The following is an 18,815-nucleotide window of genomic DNA, read 5'->3' as shown; positions in this document are numbered from 1 at the left end:
CCCATCGACCCTATTGCATCCATAGCATCCTTGAGCATCTTCAGCATCTTTCATCCCTTGTATCAAATTCACTTAAATAGGAATCCATTGCAAAGCGGATTAAGTGCTTGGAACTGCCTGGAGTCTGCTTCACTACAGGAGCTGGTTGCCAAAAATGATGCTAAGTAACCACAATCCAGCTAGATGAACTCTTTGCTGAAAAAGTTTCTAAGTCTCAAATTCATTGAATTTGACAATGCTTGTTCATGGTTGAGTGAAATGCTTCGAATTACTATACATCGCAAATTGTATATCTCGAGAACCCTCCTGTGGATCTTTTTCATTGTGATGTCTAAAAATACATAAAATTGCAATATTATTTTTTATAAATTGGTGTCTATGTCATGAGTATCTAGTTGATTTCTCCTTCAATTGTTTTGTTGCTATTTAAATGTTATACATTTGTTTCTTCATGTAAGTCTTGGTTCTCAGACACACACTACTCAGAGTTGGGTTGAAGGTTTGACAAATGAAACCTACTGCTCCTAAAGAGGTTGGTAAGCGTATTGCAGGGTGAGGTCGCACGACCACATCATATAATACACCCCAATTAATCACTAAGCATATTTGAATATTGAGGTTCATTTGGTAGATAAGTTGTTTGCAACATTTAAAAAGATTTTTATTTTATTTGAGAACATTATTTTGTATTTGCTATGTTAATTATTTTGCAATGAAATTTAGCTGAGCAAAGAAGTTAACTTTCACTTTTGTTTTCCAGGCAATAGATTTGGTCATGAACATGGGAAGATCTTGATTGCCTGTACGTGGGCGTATGCTGCCATTTTTGCCTGCTCACCACTGGCTCATTGGGGACAATATGGGGCAGAACCATATGGAACCGCGTGCTGCATCGACTGGCATTCCTCGAACATCAACACTGTTTCTCTGTCCTACACCATAGCACTGTTTTTGTTTTGCTACATCATCCCATGTGGAATAATTATTACGTCGTATACACTTATCTTGATAACTGTGAAAGAGTCCAGGAAAGCAGTCAAGCAGCACGTGACAGGACCAACCCGGATGAACAACATTCAAAGTATTATAGTTAAGGTATTTCAAAAACCTCTACCTTTGATCGTGATGTGTGCTCAGTGGCTAGAGAGCAATGAAGGTACATTGTTCTTTTGTTCTAATTGTAACCCAGCTTTTGAAATATCTCAGGCAAGACACAGAAAGGGTTGAACTGTATAAATATGTCATGATAGATGACAATATAAGAAAGTAAAAACATTTGAAATGTACTAAATTTTCCTAATATTATGTACTGCATACATTATGCAAGCATGAAGCTGGAACATTGCACGAGCCAACATATTATATGAAACCTCCACCTTTGCACGCACATGTTATTCAAGGTGCACATCATCCCTAAATGAAACAATACTAGATTAGTATTGGCACATTTTTACAAGCTCTACACGTGGACTAGCAGAAATGCAGTTTTGCATACCTTACTTCTTCTTTCTTAAAGCTTTATGAAATATTTCTTCATGGCAGGTACTCGAATTTTGCTTTTCTCAAGGTGATTTTTTCTATCCAGTGTCTTGACTACATGGAAATCAAACCTCACCTCGTTCAGATCGAGCATTATTACCAAATGGGGAAAATCTAATTAAAAATGTCTGAAATGGCCACAAAAAATATCAGATGGTTAGACGAATATTTCATGAGGAAACTCGTGAGTGGACAGCGAAAAGTGAGGTATTTTCTTTCTGTCCAGTGAATTAGGGAGAGTTTACTAATTAATACTTTTGTCTTTGCAAATTTGTGTTAAATGACGACTTAAACAAACGTAATACTTCTAACATGAGATTTCCCTAAGACAGAAAAATATAATATCCTGCCTACCAGTTGTCTACATACAGTTCGAGATCTCCAGGCTATACAAATCCTTGTTACTAATTCAGAAACTAATAAAGGTTTTGTACCAATCATATTGATCAATGAAGATAGAAGAAATAAAGCTAGTAAAGTTAGAGAATTCAAAACACGAAATCTTTATACTTTAATTTTTTAATAGAACGTGGTCATCTCATAGGTCATGACAGTGGATTTTTATCAAAATTCCTTCATTCTGAATGTTCAAGAAGAGAAAAAAAGGGGCTATACCCCTATAACAAGAAAATAAACTCTACACAGATATAAAATATGTCTAAGTATATAAAGATGCATCTTCTTTACTCAAACTACCAAAGACCAGACAACCCAAACTTGACAACGTGTAGTCTAAAAGTACTTTGCAAATTAGTAGAGATCTCTAAAATGGAGATAACATATAGATAACATTCTATTGTACACTTGCACAAGCTTACCAAAATAGAGCACAAAGCAATAAAACATTAGTTGAAAGTAGTGGGAGCCCACTCAAATAATGAACACAATCCATTTCAAGGTGAACCATAAAAGACACTAAATAAACCTGTGATTAACCCTCTGGTACATTGGCATAAAAGCAGTCAGATTTAACTTAGAGGCAATGCATACATTACCTATTTAGAGTTCAAACAGTAATAAAAAGAAAACAGCACAAGAAAAATCCCAAACGAAATTAGTAACATAGAGTAAAATATAATAAATAAAATCACACCAAAACAACAAAACTCCAGTCAATAGAACTGAAGTTATGATTTTTATAAATTTCTAATAAAAATAGCACTGAAAAGCACAAAGTTCCAATTGTGGTTATCTGGACAAGCTAGACCTGGTCAACGTCAGATGTTCAGGTTCAGTGTCAATCGTATTCAGGGACCAAGTTCATCCCATTTAAGACTATTACCTTCTTTGGGCCCGATTCACAAAGGTAAAGTTAGACCAAAAGTCTAATTTTGACCAAAAGTCTAACTTTATACTTTTCAATATTCACAAAGGGAAAGTTAGCCCAATATTCTAACTTTACTAGTAGCAAATTTACTAGTTGTAGCTTACCTTTATGACTACGAAGAGTAGTAATGTTAGACTTTTGGTCTAAGTTAGACTTTTGGTCTAACTTTACCTTTGTGAATCAGGTCCTCTGAGTCTAGGTCCACCCATGGAGCTGCAGCAGTGATTCACATTGACAGTTGACAAAAAGAGACTTGTCAACTCAAGGGGTAGGTCAGGGCATCACAGCTTGTGCTGTTTGGTGCAAACATTCGGTCATCACTGGAGTTTAGCATTGGCAGTCAACACAAACTGTTGTCGGTGCTGGTTTTCAGGACAGACACAAAGAGCAGGTCATCGCTGGAGAGTCACGTCAGTGGGCATGGGGGCCGAGTGACGGGTGATGCCAGGAGTACATCTGCAGTTGTGAAGAGCTCAAAAACGTCTGGATTTTCACCAAGAGATCAGGGTTTTTGGTTTTGAGACAGATGGAGTATATTCTGATGCCAGACAAGGGGCCAGAACCCAGGGGTCAGATCTTGGAAATCACTCCAACAGAGGCCAGAAGAAGGGCTTAGGCAGGACCAATTAGGACTGGTCAGCTGAGCAGTTGCAGGAGAGTCCTCTGGAAGCTTCTTGTGTCCCTGTATCTCAACCAGGAGGCCATCCAACTGACTCTTGGAGCCCCATCTCAAGAGCCTGGGATCAAGGCAAGTAGGTTTAGTCTTCCTTCTTCAGACTGAATGGCAGTCCTTATCATCTACAGGTCCAGAAGTGTTCTGATGAGAGGTTCTGAAGGTGCAACTTTTATCACAAGTGTAGCCTGTGGGTGGTGAATGCCCCCTGTGTTTACCCTTCCCTCTTTCCTGGGTTTGACTCCAATTTGGCTAGGGTGTTTAAATTGTGTTTAAATTATATTTATATAGCTCTTACTACACTTAATGAAGCATTGAAGCTCTTTACAGTGAATAACATGCTACCCAGGAGTCAAAAATTAGTGGTCAGTCCATTAGTTTTTTGGGATTAGTTTTGCATGCTTATTCCATGCATTCAATCCAGTTTCTTTGTTGTACATTGTTGGCATGGATGTGATAATTAGTTGGGGCTATATGAGACACAATTGCTTGCTGGAATGAATAGATATTGTTATCATTTTCAAAAGAGCTTTGAGGCAGATGGACATTAGATTTAGAGTAACTTGTACACAGGCGATGTAGAGACAAGGTAGAAGCAAGTGGAGAGCCATTGAAAAAATAAGGGTTGGAAGGTAAATTTTTCATGCAGGATTTTTAGGAATATAACACATTGAGAAATTGTGCATGCAATTTGTGGATATAAACCTGTTGGAAGAAAGATCTTGAAATTCTGCTCCTATGGAATGTAGCCTACACATTCTTTCTAGAGGCACTTACGAGGTGACACAGATACGTCCCACTGTAAAATAACACAGTGAGGCCCCTATATTGTTACAGTCTATGAAAATCATATGCACCACAAACAATATATATACACAGTATAAAAACATATGTTATGTAAACACCCACCAACTTAAAAATATAGCAAGGCAATTGATAGGCATATTGTAGGGAATCATTAGTGTATTCAGTGGATCGTTGTGACCCATTCAGTGCCTGGTTTGGAAGGTGCTGTCACCTGCATCCACCTTAAGAGCATCTCTAAACAACAGCAGAATGGATTGTGTCTGGTGTCACATTCCCCTTCCAGGATCCACCTTCCCTCAGGTAACCAAGGGCTGGTAGGCCTAGGTGTCAGCTACATTTGTCAGTGGCAGGGCATGCAGCCCTTAGACTTCAAGAAGGAAGGGGGTAGGCATAGCCCTGAGGCTATCCTTTAAAGCTCAAGAAGGCTGAGTACAACTACTAAGGACATCCTGCTCATGAGAGGAAAGCCCTGCTCTTCATCAAAGGCCAAAAATACACATGTCTTGAAGGAATACAAAAAACACAAGAGGAGAGCCGTTCACAGTCATATGACCCTGGACACTGGCACAATTGATAAAGGCAGAAAAGTGCTGGGGTAGCACAATGAGGGATGCAAAGTGCTACTAGCATTTATTTTTCAGGCCCGGGGTACAGGTAGTACCCTTAACTAGGAACTTACAAGTAAATTAGATGTACTAATGAGGTGTAAACCAACTACCATGTTTTAGGGAGAGAGAGGTAGTATTTTACCACTGGTTAGCAGGAGTACAGTGCATATAATCTGTTAGAGCTGGGGTTTCTGGCTGTCAGAGTATGCATCCTGTGCAAGCAGGAACCACCACTCTAGTCAGGATAAGCTAGATACCCACTTAGAGATCCTGTGCTCACCCTCTGGTAGCTTGGCACAGAGCAGTCAGGATTATCTAAAGAAGAACTGTATAGAGTATTTGTGCAACACACACACATGCACACACACATAATAATACAGTGACACCACACAAAGTTCTCAACAAAGAGTTAGAAAAATAGATTATATTTTTATGAGTAAAACAAGACCAAAAGAAAAAAAAAACACTCAGTAGAAGTCGAGGTATGATTTGTTTAGTGACTAAACCAAAAATAGTCAGTAGTGCTAAAAGGTTACTTGAGGTCACGCTAGACCAGGGTAAATCTAGAAGACCCATGCAGGGCCTGCCGAGAAAGTAACTTGGATGGAAGAAGTGTTGAGGTCGAAGACTCGATATGTGTAGTAGAGAAAGTGATGCATTGTTGTTAATCTAGGAGATGTAGGTGATGCTTCAGTTCGGAGCTGCTCAGTGTCGAGGATGTGTCGAAGATCAGGCAGTATTGGGCATCAAGGTGAGGGTTTGGAGCAATGCGTCGGCGCAAAGCCGCACAAGGTCGTAGAAGCGTCCGAATCCAGGGACAATGCCTTGCACAGTCAGCAGTGTGGTGTCCACAGCTTGGGTAGCAGTGGTGATGCGTCGGCATTGAGAGGAAATGCCCAAGTTCCAATTGACACAACCTCATTGATGCGCTGATTTCCTTGGGTTGCAGCATAAATATTAACTTCCAAGGGTGCAGGACTGGGTTGGCACCACTTAGCAGAGCAGGACTCACAGCAGACAGAGTCCAGATGCTGGTTACAGGTTACAGCTCTTGCCTCTGAGACTGCAGAGGAACAGGGGGCAAGCCAACAAGACTTTGGAGTCATTCTGGGTTCAGATGAGAGGGGTCCAGTCCTTCATCAGCAGGGCATGGGTCAGCAGACAGCAGGGTAACTCCTCAAAGCAGAGAGAAGTCCTTCTAAAGCAGTCTGTCAGAGTGGCCCTCATTGTAGCACAGCAGTCCTTACTCCTGGCAGAGATCTTCACAGGTCCAGTAGTGTATTGATTTGGTAGGGCCAGAGACCCAGTTCTTATAGCCGAGTGTGTCTTTGAATTGGGGGTGACTTCAAAGAAGGGTCTTGGAAGTGCACAGATGTCCTTTCTTTCTAGCTTGGCTCCAGATTATCAGTCAGGGGTAATCAACCCTTTGTGTAGGGACAGCCAATCCCTACTCCAGTGTAAGTGTCAGCACCCTCTCCTCCCTTCCAACCCAGGAAGAGCCACCAGAATGCAGATGAATGCAGATGAGCACTTAGACACACCTAACCTTCCTGTGTGTGTGGCTGTCTAGAGGGAATGCACAAAGTGTAGCTGTCACCCACCCCAGATGTCTAAGGTTGACCAGTCTAAAAGAGTCCTAATGCCATCAAAAATGAATTCAGTAAAAACACGGGATGAAGGCAGACTAGGAAATACCATGCAAATCATGTCAACACTAACAAATATTATTCTAGTATGTGTGTATGTAAGCAGCTTGTATAGTCTAAATCTTGTTACAAACCACCAATTTGCTATACAAAGGGACAATAATCATGAAGGGAACAAAACTGGCAGAAACAAGATAAGCAGGGAAGAGGGGAACAAGTGAGCGCTAACAGTAACAGTATCAGGTACTGTACCAAGTACCAAACTGTAGTGACAGAGTGTGCAAAAAAACAATGGATTTTGATGTAGCCCGAGTGATTGCCAGTGGTTAAGATTAATTTAAGCATTCCATCTGTAACCTTGTTCATTTTGCATTTGCCACCCTAAGTGCATCAGGTATGCCCAGGATTGGGTCCTGTACTCATTATGCAACCGGGTTCAAGCTAGCCTGGCTGATGAAAGGTGATACCCTGAAACCGGTCCCAGAATGCTTGTTTCCAGTCCAAGGAGGACCTGGCCTGGCAAGACTGATTTGCATATGGCTGGGTGAAAACTGGAATGGCGTGGCGAGCAAAAGAAAAAAGGAAACAATGGATTTAGGGCCAGATCTGTAACGGGGGAGGGGTGAATGTTTGACATGGTTCAGCATTCCGTCCATCATCTGTTCTTTTTGCATTTCTTGCCCTAAGTGGGAAGGGTATGCCCATATGTGGGTCCTGTGCTCGCTATGCCACTGAATTCAGGGTAGCCTGGCTCATGAGGGGTAATACCCTGAAACCGATACCAGGATGCTTGTTTCCAGGTCAGGGAGAACGTGGCCTTACAGCTCAGGCCAGACTGTTCCCATGGAAGCAGGGTCAAGACTAATTTGCATATTGTTGGGTCAAAATCAGAATGGCATGGTGAGTAAAAAATACAATGGTTTAGGACCAGATCTGTGGCAGGAGGTGAATGTTTGACATGGTTCAGCATGCCCCCCATTTGCTGTTCTTTTTGCATTCTTCAGTGAGTTGTAGGCATGTTAGCTTCAGTATTTCATGCAGCTATCCCCTGACAAATGGCACCAAATATTTTGACACGTAGAACACATGATGTTGTGTTAGTCTCTGTGTGCAATAAGCCATTTGATAACCTCAAGGAAATGAACCCAAGTGTGCAGATAACAACAACACTTTTCCACACTACAGCACCATCAGACCAATGAACACACAATCAAAGACACATCACTGTTATGCATTATGGACTTGTAAATAAAGCGCAAGCTGGGATACTGTTTAGCATCAGTTCTGACTTTGGTATTTGATACTTACACAGAAGCCTTGTCATAAGAACACCATTGTAGTAACAAGACTACTAGATTTTGGGTGGCAGCACCACTGAGTATGGAAACTGAGTCTGATTTCACACCGTGTGACAGCTGTGTGCCTACCCTTTCTGGGTAGCTAGCAGTACCTCATCAGTACCAGAGGTAGAAGTCATTTGTGGCAGGCTATTGCATGACACTCAGACTCCTCAGTGAAGTTGTGGTAGAACAGATCGTACCTCTTTCTCTCAGCTATACATGTTTCATAAATGCAAAGAAAAACAGAAGCAGAATCCTGGTTGAACAGGCTTTATTGAAGCAACTGCGTTCTATGTAAAAAAAAGGCATGAATTTCAAGTTTGAGGATAATGAAATGCAACACTAATACAGAGGTGACCAGGAAAGTGAAACAGAGGAAGAGTCCCACCACATTGTCAGAATAGTGTATCTAATATCCCGACCTACACTACTAGCAGGCAGATGTACAATGATTTTTCCAGGTCGCAAACTGCCTTATTTGCAGAATCAAGCCGTTTGCAACCAGAAAAAGCATTTCTGGATGTACAGACCCCATTTTGCGATTCAGTAATTCATTAACAAATTGCAAAATGTTTTTGCAAGTCACTATTAGGAAGGGGTGCGTCAAGGGTGTCCCTTCCTAATAGCGAGTCGCAGGGCCATATACGATTGTTTACCGACCGTGAATGAGGTTGCAAAACAATCGCAGTTACCACCAACTTCAAGTTGGTGGTACCCATTCTCAAATGGGAAGGGGTCCTCACGGGACCCCTTCCCCTTTTTTGAATGGAAGCAAAAAAAAAATTTTGAGCATGAAGTTTTCCCACGGATCACTGCCTACTCTGAAAAAATGAAAACATTGCATTTTTTTGTTTGAAATGCATCCCGTTTTGCTTTAAGAAAAATGAGCTGCATTTGCAAAAATCAACTTCTTTATTTAAAACCCAGTTAGACATGGTGGTCTGCTGTCCCCAGCAGGCCACCATCCCTATGAGTGCAGCCATTCCCAATGCGGTCGCAAATTGCAACATACCTCATGAATATTGATGAGGTAGGTCTTTGCAACCCCATTGGGCACAGGATGAAATGTTGTGCAGAGAAATGAATAACATAATTCTGCATAGAAGTGAAGCTGATAAAAATAATAAAACATCGCTACTGAAAGTGAAGCATTGCTAAAATACTAGAAGGAATAAAATTACAAGTGACTCGGTGAGAGGGCGCAGGCCTCAGACCCAAGCTAAAATAATGCACCAAAAGAAACACTAAAATAACCTCACAACAGTCTATATTTAAAATAGTAGTGGCATTCATTCTAGTATTCTTGCAAAATGACTTGTTCATTCCACATTCCCAAGTATCATCCATCATTGGAGCAGTACAGAGGATGGGTGGATGTAACTACTTTACTGGGATCACATGAAGAGGAAAGGTGACCACAAATTTTGACCAACTTTTATACCAAGCCTCATAAGTTAGGAATGTGTCAGAAAGTGAATTATTAGTTACGGGTGACGGTAGTCCACAGCAAGTAGTAATGCCACTATCCTTTTTAGGTCCAGTACAGGTTTCAATAAGTTAATTCTGAGCTCAACCCCTGGTAGCTATGGCACAGAGTTAAAAAGTCAAGAACACAACACAATAAAAACTCCACTCCAAATTTATTAAAAACAAATAGGGAAGATTTTAACAAACGAAAAGAGACCAAAAGGACACAAATCCAATAAGGGGAACCAAAGATATGAATTTAGATTTTTTTAAATAAAAAACAACACTAAAAAATACAAAGCACCAACTGCAGCCAACTGTTTGTGTTAGAGCGGGACAAGGTTTAAGGCCAAACACAATGGGGCATGGGGTAGATACAAGCACCATGTTGGTCCCAAGCAGAGGTTTTATCTTCCGCTTTAGTACCTGGAATTGAAACCAAAAATCCTCATTGGAGGAAGGCAGCAGGCTGAGGAGGAGATGGGTTCCAGTGGGCCTGGTAGCCATCAGACGAAGTCCCTGTGAAGCCATTGACTTTTGGAGGGAATGCTCAGGGTGGAAGGAATTCAAAACTCACACCTACAGAAGGTCCCTTGCCAGCCAGATACTTTTGATGCCTTGTCCCACTGAAGATTTCTACCTTCGGAGTTAGTCACTTTTTTTTAGAGCTCTGATTCCTCAAGCAGGGTAAGGCTGCGCACAGTAGCCAAGCAGGGCTCCACAAGGCCAGACATCTTCTCTGCAACATTCCAGTGAAATTGATTTATTGCTGCAGAAAAGCAGTGAAGCCTACAGTCGGAGAAACCTAAATCATTGGCTAGTGGCAACAAACCTTCACCTAATTCACTTGGCAAGTTTGTCCCGCTCTTCTGTCGGTTCTCACGAAAAAGGCCTTGAAAAAGCATTTAAGTCCCATGATTTAGGGTTAGGCATGAGGAGTACACTCTGACACTTATCCAAGGGCTCCAGGACCTTAGAGACTCCACTTATAGGTCAAGACTTACTTCAGTAGAAGCCAACAGCAGGGTTCAGGGCAACGTATACTACCTAATAGTTGTAGTAATAAATACAAATTTAAGATCCCTATCCTCTATGTAAAACAACAGATATATTAGAAATGGGGTGGTGATTCAGCCATCTTACCTTGTCCGTACTTCTTCCTCCCTTATCTCAAGACAGTCACTGCATAAGGTAGCTAATTAATCAATAGATGGCTCCTCCTCTAATTTTCATTCTGAACTAGAACCACTCAAATTGTATCAGCCTATGACCTACCTATTGCTCAGTAGGACCAGCAATTATCGTGTGACCCCTTTGCCATTTGCCTGATTAAACAATATTAGAACTAAGAGCCATACCATGCAGTTTCATGTTTGGGGCACACATTTATCATTCTAAGACCCAAGTGTTTGGTGTTAGATATATACAATAAAATCTGTATGCACTGTTTGTGTATATTGTTCTCCAGTCTCAGATTTTCAATACAAAGCTACATTATATTTAGAGAAAAATGTATACTGTACAGAAATATGTTCCAGTGAATGTAGTGCAACATGCTCAACAGTCATCAAAATCACCCTCAGATTCTACCATTGGCTTTGTTTCCTTAATTGTATAATAATTTCTGCACAAGCAGAAAAAACAATGTTGGACTATACACATATTTGAAGGGGGAAACATCAAGAATCTTCATAACGTGTCTCACTACATGACATTGATTTGTAATATTTTCAAGTGTAAGTTTCCATTACAGAAACTATACAATATCAAGAGAAAATGTACCTTATATATTAATAATATGTTCCAGTGAATATAACTTGATATATTCAGGGGCCCGTGTTATCACTCCAAGACTACCATCATTCTCTAATTGTGCCACATTCTTTACAAAAATTGTATTACTAATGCTGGATAAAACAATTAATTGAAGTGGGACATATCAAGAATCTTTGTCACCTGTCATATTATAATATACACTTTGCAAAATTCATTCTCAAGTCTAACATGTGCAAGATGGAATTTATGCAATACCAAGAGAAAACATATAGCATATTGTAATATGTTCCAGTCAAATGTTCTCAATGTGTATTACCGGCGACAATGGCTCCTTAATCTAAGATGACTATTACCATATAACATCAATGAAAACGATGCAGACTACATAACAATAGGCTCAGGTGAATGTCATTTGACCTGTATATACTACCTTCTACATTTACCCTCAAGTTTGAGCTGTTCATTATGGATCATTCATTGTTACCCACTGTCTCGGGCCTTTGCAAATAATTCAACATGCCATTAGGGTCACTACCAATCAAATTTAGAGACGCACAATTTATAAATATGTTAAACTAAGAATCAGATCATTTAAAGTTGACACCACTATTTTACTCACAAACCAAAATCTCAAAATTATTCAAATACTTTGGATCAATCATTCTTCTGAACTTGATCACAGAACTTGGTGAGGGTCATACTCTACTACTAATTATAAAAAACAATACTCTTTGCCGGAATGTCTGTTATAGATTCTCTAATATAACATGGCAAGAAATTTCTGAGTTACTACCCCAACATTACTCCACACTTTGTTCCAAGATTGCCATCTTTTTTCACCAACAGAGGGCATCCTTTTATGACCCTTGCCCCAGTAGCACCCCCATGTTAGCAACATTCATGTTCTGGCCACTTGACACTTTGTATTGGACTACCATCAGAACAACATTGAAGAATTATTTCCTCTTCGACCACAGTGACTGTTTTCAGCCTTTTTTCCAACTTAAGTAGGTTATCATTCCACTGACTTTCTGACTTCAGCAGTCACACTCCATCAATGTCTTACCGGAATTGCCTTATCCTGAAGCCATCTTAAATTATTAATTTGCCTTCTACCAGACCAGGTTTCCCAGTACCAATTTCAAGGTAAGTTAATCATTTTTTGGGCTTCGAGTTTTCCTGTCTACCACTGAATAGCAACATGATCAGGCTGCAGTGACCGTTGCCTTTTCACCTATGCTTCTCTTTTAATGCACAATGACATCTCATTAAAGACACACCCCGACCAGTTCTCTTCTAGGGTACAACTTTTGCTGTCTGTAATCACTCAGTTATCCTCACTATCATCCCTTCACCTAATACTCCTCATTGTCCTTAGATTGACTTTTCGAACCACATTGTGAGGCAGGATTTAATGTGTTTTAAAAAAATGATAGAATTGGTAGGAACCAGTATCATCACTATTTCAGTTGCATTGTGCTTGTTTTCTGTCTATGAGACATAACCTTGACTCCCCAATGTCTTCTAAGCAACTTACAATGCTCCTGCAGCAGTAACATCCAAGTTTAGTAACTCCTCACAACTGCTTAGCTCAGTTGCTTGGCTTGTCCACTCTTCTTCATCCAGAAAGTTATTATATCATCAAAACACTTCCTCTCATTGTCTCACTGTGGCCCCTCCCGCCCCCTCTACAACCCTTTTTTTCTCTCTGTGTGCCTTCTCAGTGACAACACCTACTATTTACCTTGCCTGACTAAGCACATTACTTGAAGAAACGTGCATTATCAAAGTAGTCTTTGTTCTAATTATCTCACTGATACATGACAAGTAGATAACCTGCAATTTCCTCCTATTTTGAGTAGTGTTGCTACATGATCACTCACTTTACTTTTTGACTCTACAACTGCGCTGGATAATTTCAATTTACATCTAACTAGGGTTGCCTGCAATCCTACAATTTTGTCAACACCAGGACAGTGCGTGCTCTAAGGGCGTCTAGAATGCAAAAACCCAACACCCTCAAGGTAATGTAATTCATGCATTGTGATGATATGTTATTGCTTAACCTTTTGCATTGCATAATTCAATCCAAAAGATTAATTTTTAAGGTGCTTATAAATACTGTACATTTGCAATGTATTGCTGCAGGCATTCAGAGTGAGTCAGGGTGTGGTCCCTTTGTGGTCGTGGGCTGGGCCAAAACTCTATAAAAGGGAATCAGCCCAGCTCCACGTGCTCACTATTCAGAGGTCCCGGTGCAGAGAAGCAGCAACTTAATGAGCTCCTGTTCCAGTGGCCTACCTTGACCTTCCTGGCCTCTGTGCTTTATTCTTCAGTGGTGATTCATAGTCAGGGTGGTAAGACGGAGGTTGGGCTGGGCGTATAATTGAGCATTTGGAATTTTCATGGCATTTGTGTGCATGCATCTGAATCGGCAAGACGCGCAATTCTATCCTCAAGATTAATTAATGTTATTCATTGTGCGCTACCATTCTTTGACAGTCTCATGGTAGCTTTCGAATCAGCAACGCGCGCGATTCTTTCTTAGCGTGTAATTCTTGATATTCACGGTACGCTACCATTTTATTGGCAGTTTCATGGTGACATCCGAATCAGCAAGATGCGCGATTCTACCCTTGTGTGAAATTCTTGGTATTTATTGTACGCTACCATTTTCGAGGCCTTTTAATGGTGGCATTCGAATCGGCAAGACGCGCGATTCTTTCTTTGACTGCTTTTCTTGTTATTCATTGTGCACTACCACTTCTAGGCATTTTAATGGTGGCATTCGAATCAGCATGGCGCGCGATTCTTTCCTAGAGTTCTTTTCAGGTTATTCATTGTGCGCTACCATTTCTTGGTAGTTTATATGGCAGCATTCGAATCGGCAACACTCGCGATTCCTTCCTAGTGTGTGATTCTTGATATTCTTTGTACGCTACCATTTCCAAGGCATTTTAATGGTGGCCTTCGAAACGGCAAAACGTGCAATTCTTTCCTTGAGTGCTTTTCATGTTATTCATTGTGCGCTACCATTTCTTGGCATTTTCATGGTGGCCTTCGAATCGGTAAGATGCGCGATTCTTTCTTTGTGGTTAAGTCATGATATTCATTGCGCACTATCATTCCTTGGCAGTGTCATGGTATTGTTCGAATCGGCAAGACGCGCAATTCTTTCCCTTGTGTATACATAATGAAAATTACTGAGCTACCATTCTGAGACGTTTCCTTGGTAGCATTTTGAGTTGACAAGTTGCATGATTATTTCCTTGAATCTACACTGTGTGATTTCATGGTGCACAATCCTTTATGGTGTTTAGTACACAGATAAAAGCCTGCAATGTGCGCAATTTATTTTCCAATGTTTTGTTTTCTTTTTGAGAAGAACACAAGATCAGAGTTCTAGATGTAATGCTGAGTGTTCCTGATATGTATTCTTAAAAGGAGATTCATTGATTGTTTAGAAATTGCTCAGAGTGTTTTCATGATTCTCATGCTAAAGAAAGTACTTGAATTTGAAGGTTCTATTTAACTTTTCTTGTTACCTCCTCAGGTATTCGGTCATCTAAGATCCAGTCATCTTTAGAACTATTCTAGGATTGTTCATGTTTTCAGAAATGACAAAGCTTAGAGTTTGTAGTACAGTACTAATTTCATGAGATGTAATTTCTGATGTGTTTTAACCTCTTGCTTCCTACAGGTCTCCTTCCCAGCTGTTCCCTTCCTAATCCCCTTTTCCCCACTTGGACTCTCTTAGACTCTGTGATAAATCTAATCAGAGGATTGGAGCTGTCTTGTGGTGGAAGTGTTGGGAACGTGCACAGACCCTGAGGATCTGGTGCCTCTGACACATTTTTACACCTCTTTGCAAAGTACACAAAATACTGTGAAAAATGTTTACTTACTTTGCCTCCATAAATGACAATAATGATTTATTTTGATCTATTAATTCTTTTTTTTATTGCTTGTCAATTTTGTGATATCTTCTTGTACACATTGGTCTTTCTCTTGATAATTTGGTTCTATGTATGTTCCACATGTAAACAGCTTTCAAGAAGCCCCAGTCCTCTGTGGCACAGGGAGTGAAATACATGTTGGCTGGCCATTCTCTTGCAACATATCTATGTGATGTTAATTGCTGCTGAGGAGCACATCAATAAAATACGACAATTATAATAGAAACAGAAAATTATCTTGTTCTTTGCGTAATACTGATGAAACAACCTGAATAGTTTTTAAAGAGAATATATTCACTGCATCTACCTCTACTTAGGGTTCAGAACATTTCTAAGTGTAACTGGTCAGCTGGGATGTCTTAGGAAAGTGGAGTTCCTGAAATGTTCGTGTGCCTGAAGCATAACTTTAGGTCAGCCACTTGACTCTTGGAGACCAGTTCTCATTCGTGGGTACAAGTGGTAGCACATCCAGCCCATAGAGTTCTCCTCACAGATCACAACATCAAGTCTAGCCCATCCCCTATGCAGAGGTGTTCAGAAAAGAGTCCTGGGATGCCCAGTGTATGCCCAGTGCCAGTCAGTGAGAGGGAGGAACCCTTGGACACTCCCCAACTAATGGAGTAAAACCAACATGGCAGAACCTTTTTTCCTCTGTGCAGAGCTCCCTGTGCCCACTTAAAGATATGGCTTTGACAATGGGCAAACCCTCCCTTATGGTCACTCCATGCCAGTTCTAGGTTGGAAGCCGGGCTGGTTAGGAAGACAAAAGAGAGGAAGCCATTCAGCTCCTGGGTAACAATGAACACTGGCAGAAAGGCACATTTGACTCAGGCAGAAAAATGACAACTTTCTAAAAGGGTAATTTGCAAAATTGTAATATAAAATTCAAGTTGACCATTATGTTGGATTATGTTGGATTTTAAACTACAATTGAAATGAATCCCTGAGTCATATTTCTAGCTACTAAGTTAAGCATTGTAAGGTATTATAACATAACCAAGTGCTTTCCATATAGGAGAGCCAGCAATGCCACACTGAATAACAACTTTGGAGGCTTTTCACTGCCAGTGCAAATAAAACATAAAATACGCATATCCTAATTTCAAACTACCTGCTACCTTGCCCTATGGGCATTTAGGGCCCACCTTAAGGGTGATGTAAAAGTAGTGAAAAAGAGGGCTTGGTCCTAAGAAGAGGTTTATTCTGCCAGGGGGAATTGGCAGTTTTAAAACTTCATAACGAAGCTTCAGAACAGGCCTTAGGTTATGGTCTGCATTGTCACTTTAATTGTGGCACAATATGTGATGCAATCCACAAGTAACATTTAAATTATGCCTTGGCTACAGTTTTGTTCCATATACTAGGTGCCTATAGGTAAGTTAAATATGCTAATCAGGAGTGTAGCCAATGTCAACATGTTTTAGGGGTCACTGCACATGCACTGAGCACTGGATAGCAGTGCCCAGTTATGTTGTGTTCACAATCTAGTAGGAAAATCAGCAAATAATGGGGGGTGACCACACAAAAAGGGTAATTTTTCTACAGAACGCAAAAAGTTAATGGTGATGAATGAATATGCAGGTGACAATATTCTTTAATATTCTCATTACAATTTCATCAATATTCTCATTACAATTTGGATGTAAACAATGTAATTTGATTGTTGAAAGTAAAATATGGTCTCAGTGTTGATTTTCCGTGCACAGACCTGACATATATGCAGTTTGCACATTCATAGACTATACGTGTTGTCTGTCTTCAATATTTACAGATTTATTGTAAGTGGTTTGCCCAATTTTCCAGTCTCACTGACCATCAACCTCCTCTAAGGATATGAACAGTGAAAACCCACTTTGTTCACTCCCCTTAAACTCATACAAGTATACAACTGGGGCAATATAAATTGGTGCATTCCCCTTTTTCAGATTGTCTTTATAATCTGGCAAGAATTTCAATCGTTGTAAGGAAATTAAAATATTGATGTGTTCTTAAAAATGGTATTGCCATCGACAAAAAATAGAAATATGTATAACTTGATGTGAAATAAGCTTTTTATTACCTGGTCATAAGTAAGGTCACCAGGTTTTGTGTTTTTGTATGATCTTCCCCTTAGTGCTGTAAACCTCTGGTGTTAGTGTGTTCTACATATAAGCATAACATTATAGATACCATCAGAGATACTTGATTCTTATTCAGTTTTTGATTCTACAGACCATTGTAATCTTGAATTTTAGTCCAGTGGTTAGAAATGAGGTCTCTAGTTGGCAGGGGTTTGCAACCCTGTCCAACTAGGGACCATCATCGTAGTCAGGGTAAAGGAGTCATACAAGTAAGATAATCCCTGTTCACCCCTTGGTAGCTTGGCTCAAGCAGGCTTATCTAAGACTCAGTAAAGTATTTGTACAGACACACAGTAACACAGTGAAAACACCACAAAAGTACTCCACACCAGTTTAGAAAATAGCCAATATTTATCTGAGTAAAATAAGACCAAAATGACAAAAATCCAACATACATAAAACACACATTTTCAAATAGTAAATCTTAGGATAGCGCTTAGAAACAATAGCTCCAACTGAGGCTAACACACTATCTTAACAGAGTCACTTCCAACAGTCTGAAGATACTCGTGAGGAAGTGCGGGCTGGTGATGGAGTTGCACGGACACCAGGTACAGTACGGTGGAAAACGGTGAGGAAACAAAGGTGTTGCACGAAGTTAGGGAGTTGAGGCGTTGCTGGAGCTGTGGCGGCATCGGTTCCTTAGTGCTACCCAGTAGGTGAGGCTTTGGTTACTTACTGCGAGGCAGGTAAGGTGAGGTGTTGACTTTGCAGTGTAGGGATCACACAATGGAGCTACAGGTGTTGCGGCAGAGTCAGAGCCAGATGTCACAGATGTCAATGGCACGGCACTCAGGACTCAAACTGTGGTGGGAATTTGGAGGTGCTGCAGCCGTGTCAGGCCTGTGTTGCAGGTCACAGTCGTTACACTCAGTAGGAACGGCAGCTCCAGTGCAAGTGGCAGCGCAGAGTAGGAGAGCAGCACCAGCTCTGAAGTTGCTCTGGAGTCAATGTGCTTAGTTTCTTCTTAGTTGCACCAGAGCTCCTTTCCAAGGGTGCAGGCACTGGATATGGCACCACTTGGCAAGTCGGGACTCTCAACAACAGAGCCCATGTGCTGGTAAGTGAAGTCTTTTATGGCCCTGAGACTTCTTAACAGGAGGCAAGCTCAGTTCAAGTCCTTGAAACACCTTGTAAAGCACAATTTAGAGAGCAAAGTCAAGGCCTCTCACTCCCAGGACAGAAGCAGCAAGCAGCAGGCCAGCACAAGAAAGTAACAGACAAAGGGGGTCATTACAACCTCGGCGGTCTTTTCCCAAGACCGCCGAGGGACCCCCGTGCTGAAGACCACCAGTGGTGGTGGTTTTCCGCTTGGCGTATTATGACTGTTGGCAGATCTCCGTCGTTTTTCCGATGGAGAGCCGCCAACAGCCATAGTGACGGGCGGCGCGGAAGTGGAGGTTGCTCCACCTCCACCACCACGCCAACAGAACACCGCCCAGCGAATTACGTCCTGTGATTCGGCGCAGCGGTGTTCTGTTGGCGGTGTGGTGTCGTCGGAGCTGCACCCATGACTCCCGTCCCCTCCCGGAGGATCGACGGAACAGGTAAGTCAA

The 18,815-nt window shown here is 41.0% G+C and overlaps 1 protein-coding gene across 1 annotated transcript in view; it reads left to right on the top strand.

Moving 5' to 3' along the window:
- Positions 1-18,815, top strand: part of LOC138276729 (opsin-5-like) — a 360,215-nt gene that overhangs the window by 194,518 nt on the left and 146,882 nt on the right. The window contains exon 4 of the mRNA XM_069219206.1: positions 761-1,095. Coding sequence (XP_069075307.1) covers positions 761-1,095 — 335 coding nt within the window. The remainder of the gene's footprint in view (positions 1-760; positions 1,096-18,815) is intronic.

Source organism: Pleurodeles waltl, chromosome 2_2, assembly GCF_031143425.1.
Source record: "Pleurodeles waltl isolate 20211129_DDA chromosome 2_2, aPleWal1.hap1.20221129, whole genome shotgun sequence".
In the NCBI taxonomy this organism is placed as follows: Eukaryota; Metazoa; Chordata; class Amphibia; order Caudata; family Salamandridae; genus Pleurodeles; species Pleurodeles waltl.
This window is presented reverse-complemented; position numbering and strand designations above follow the sequence as displayed.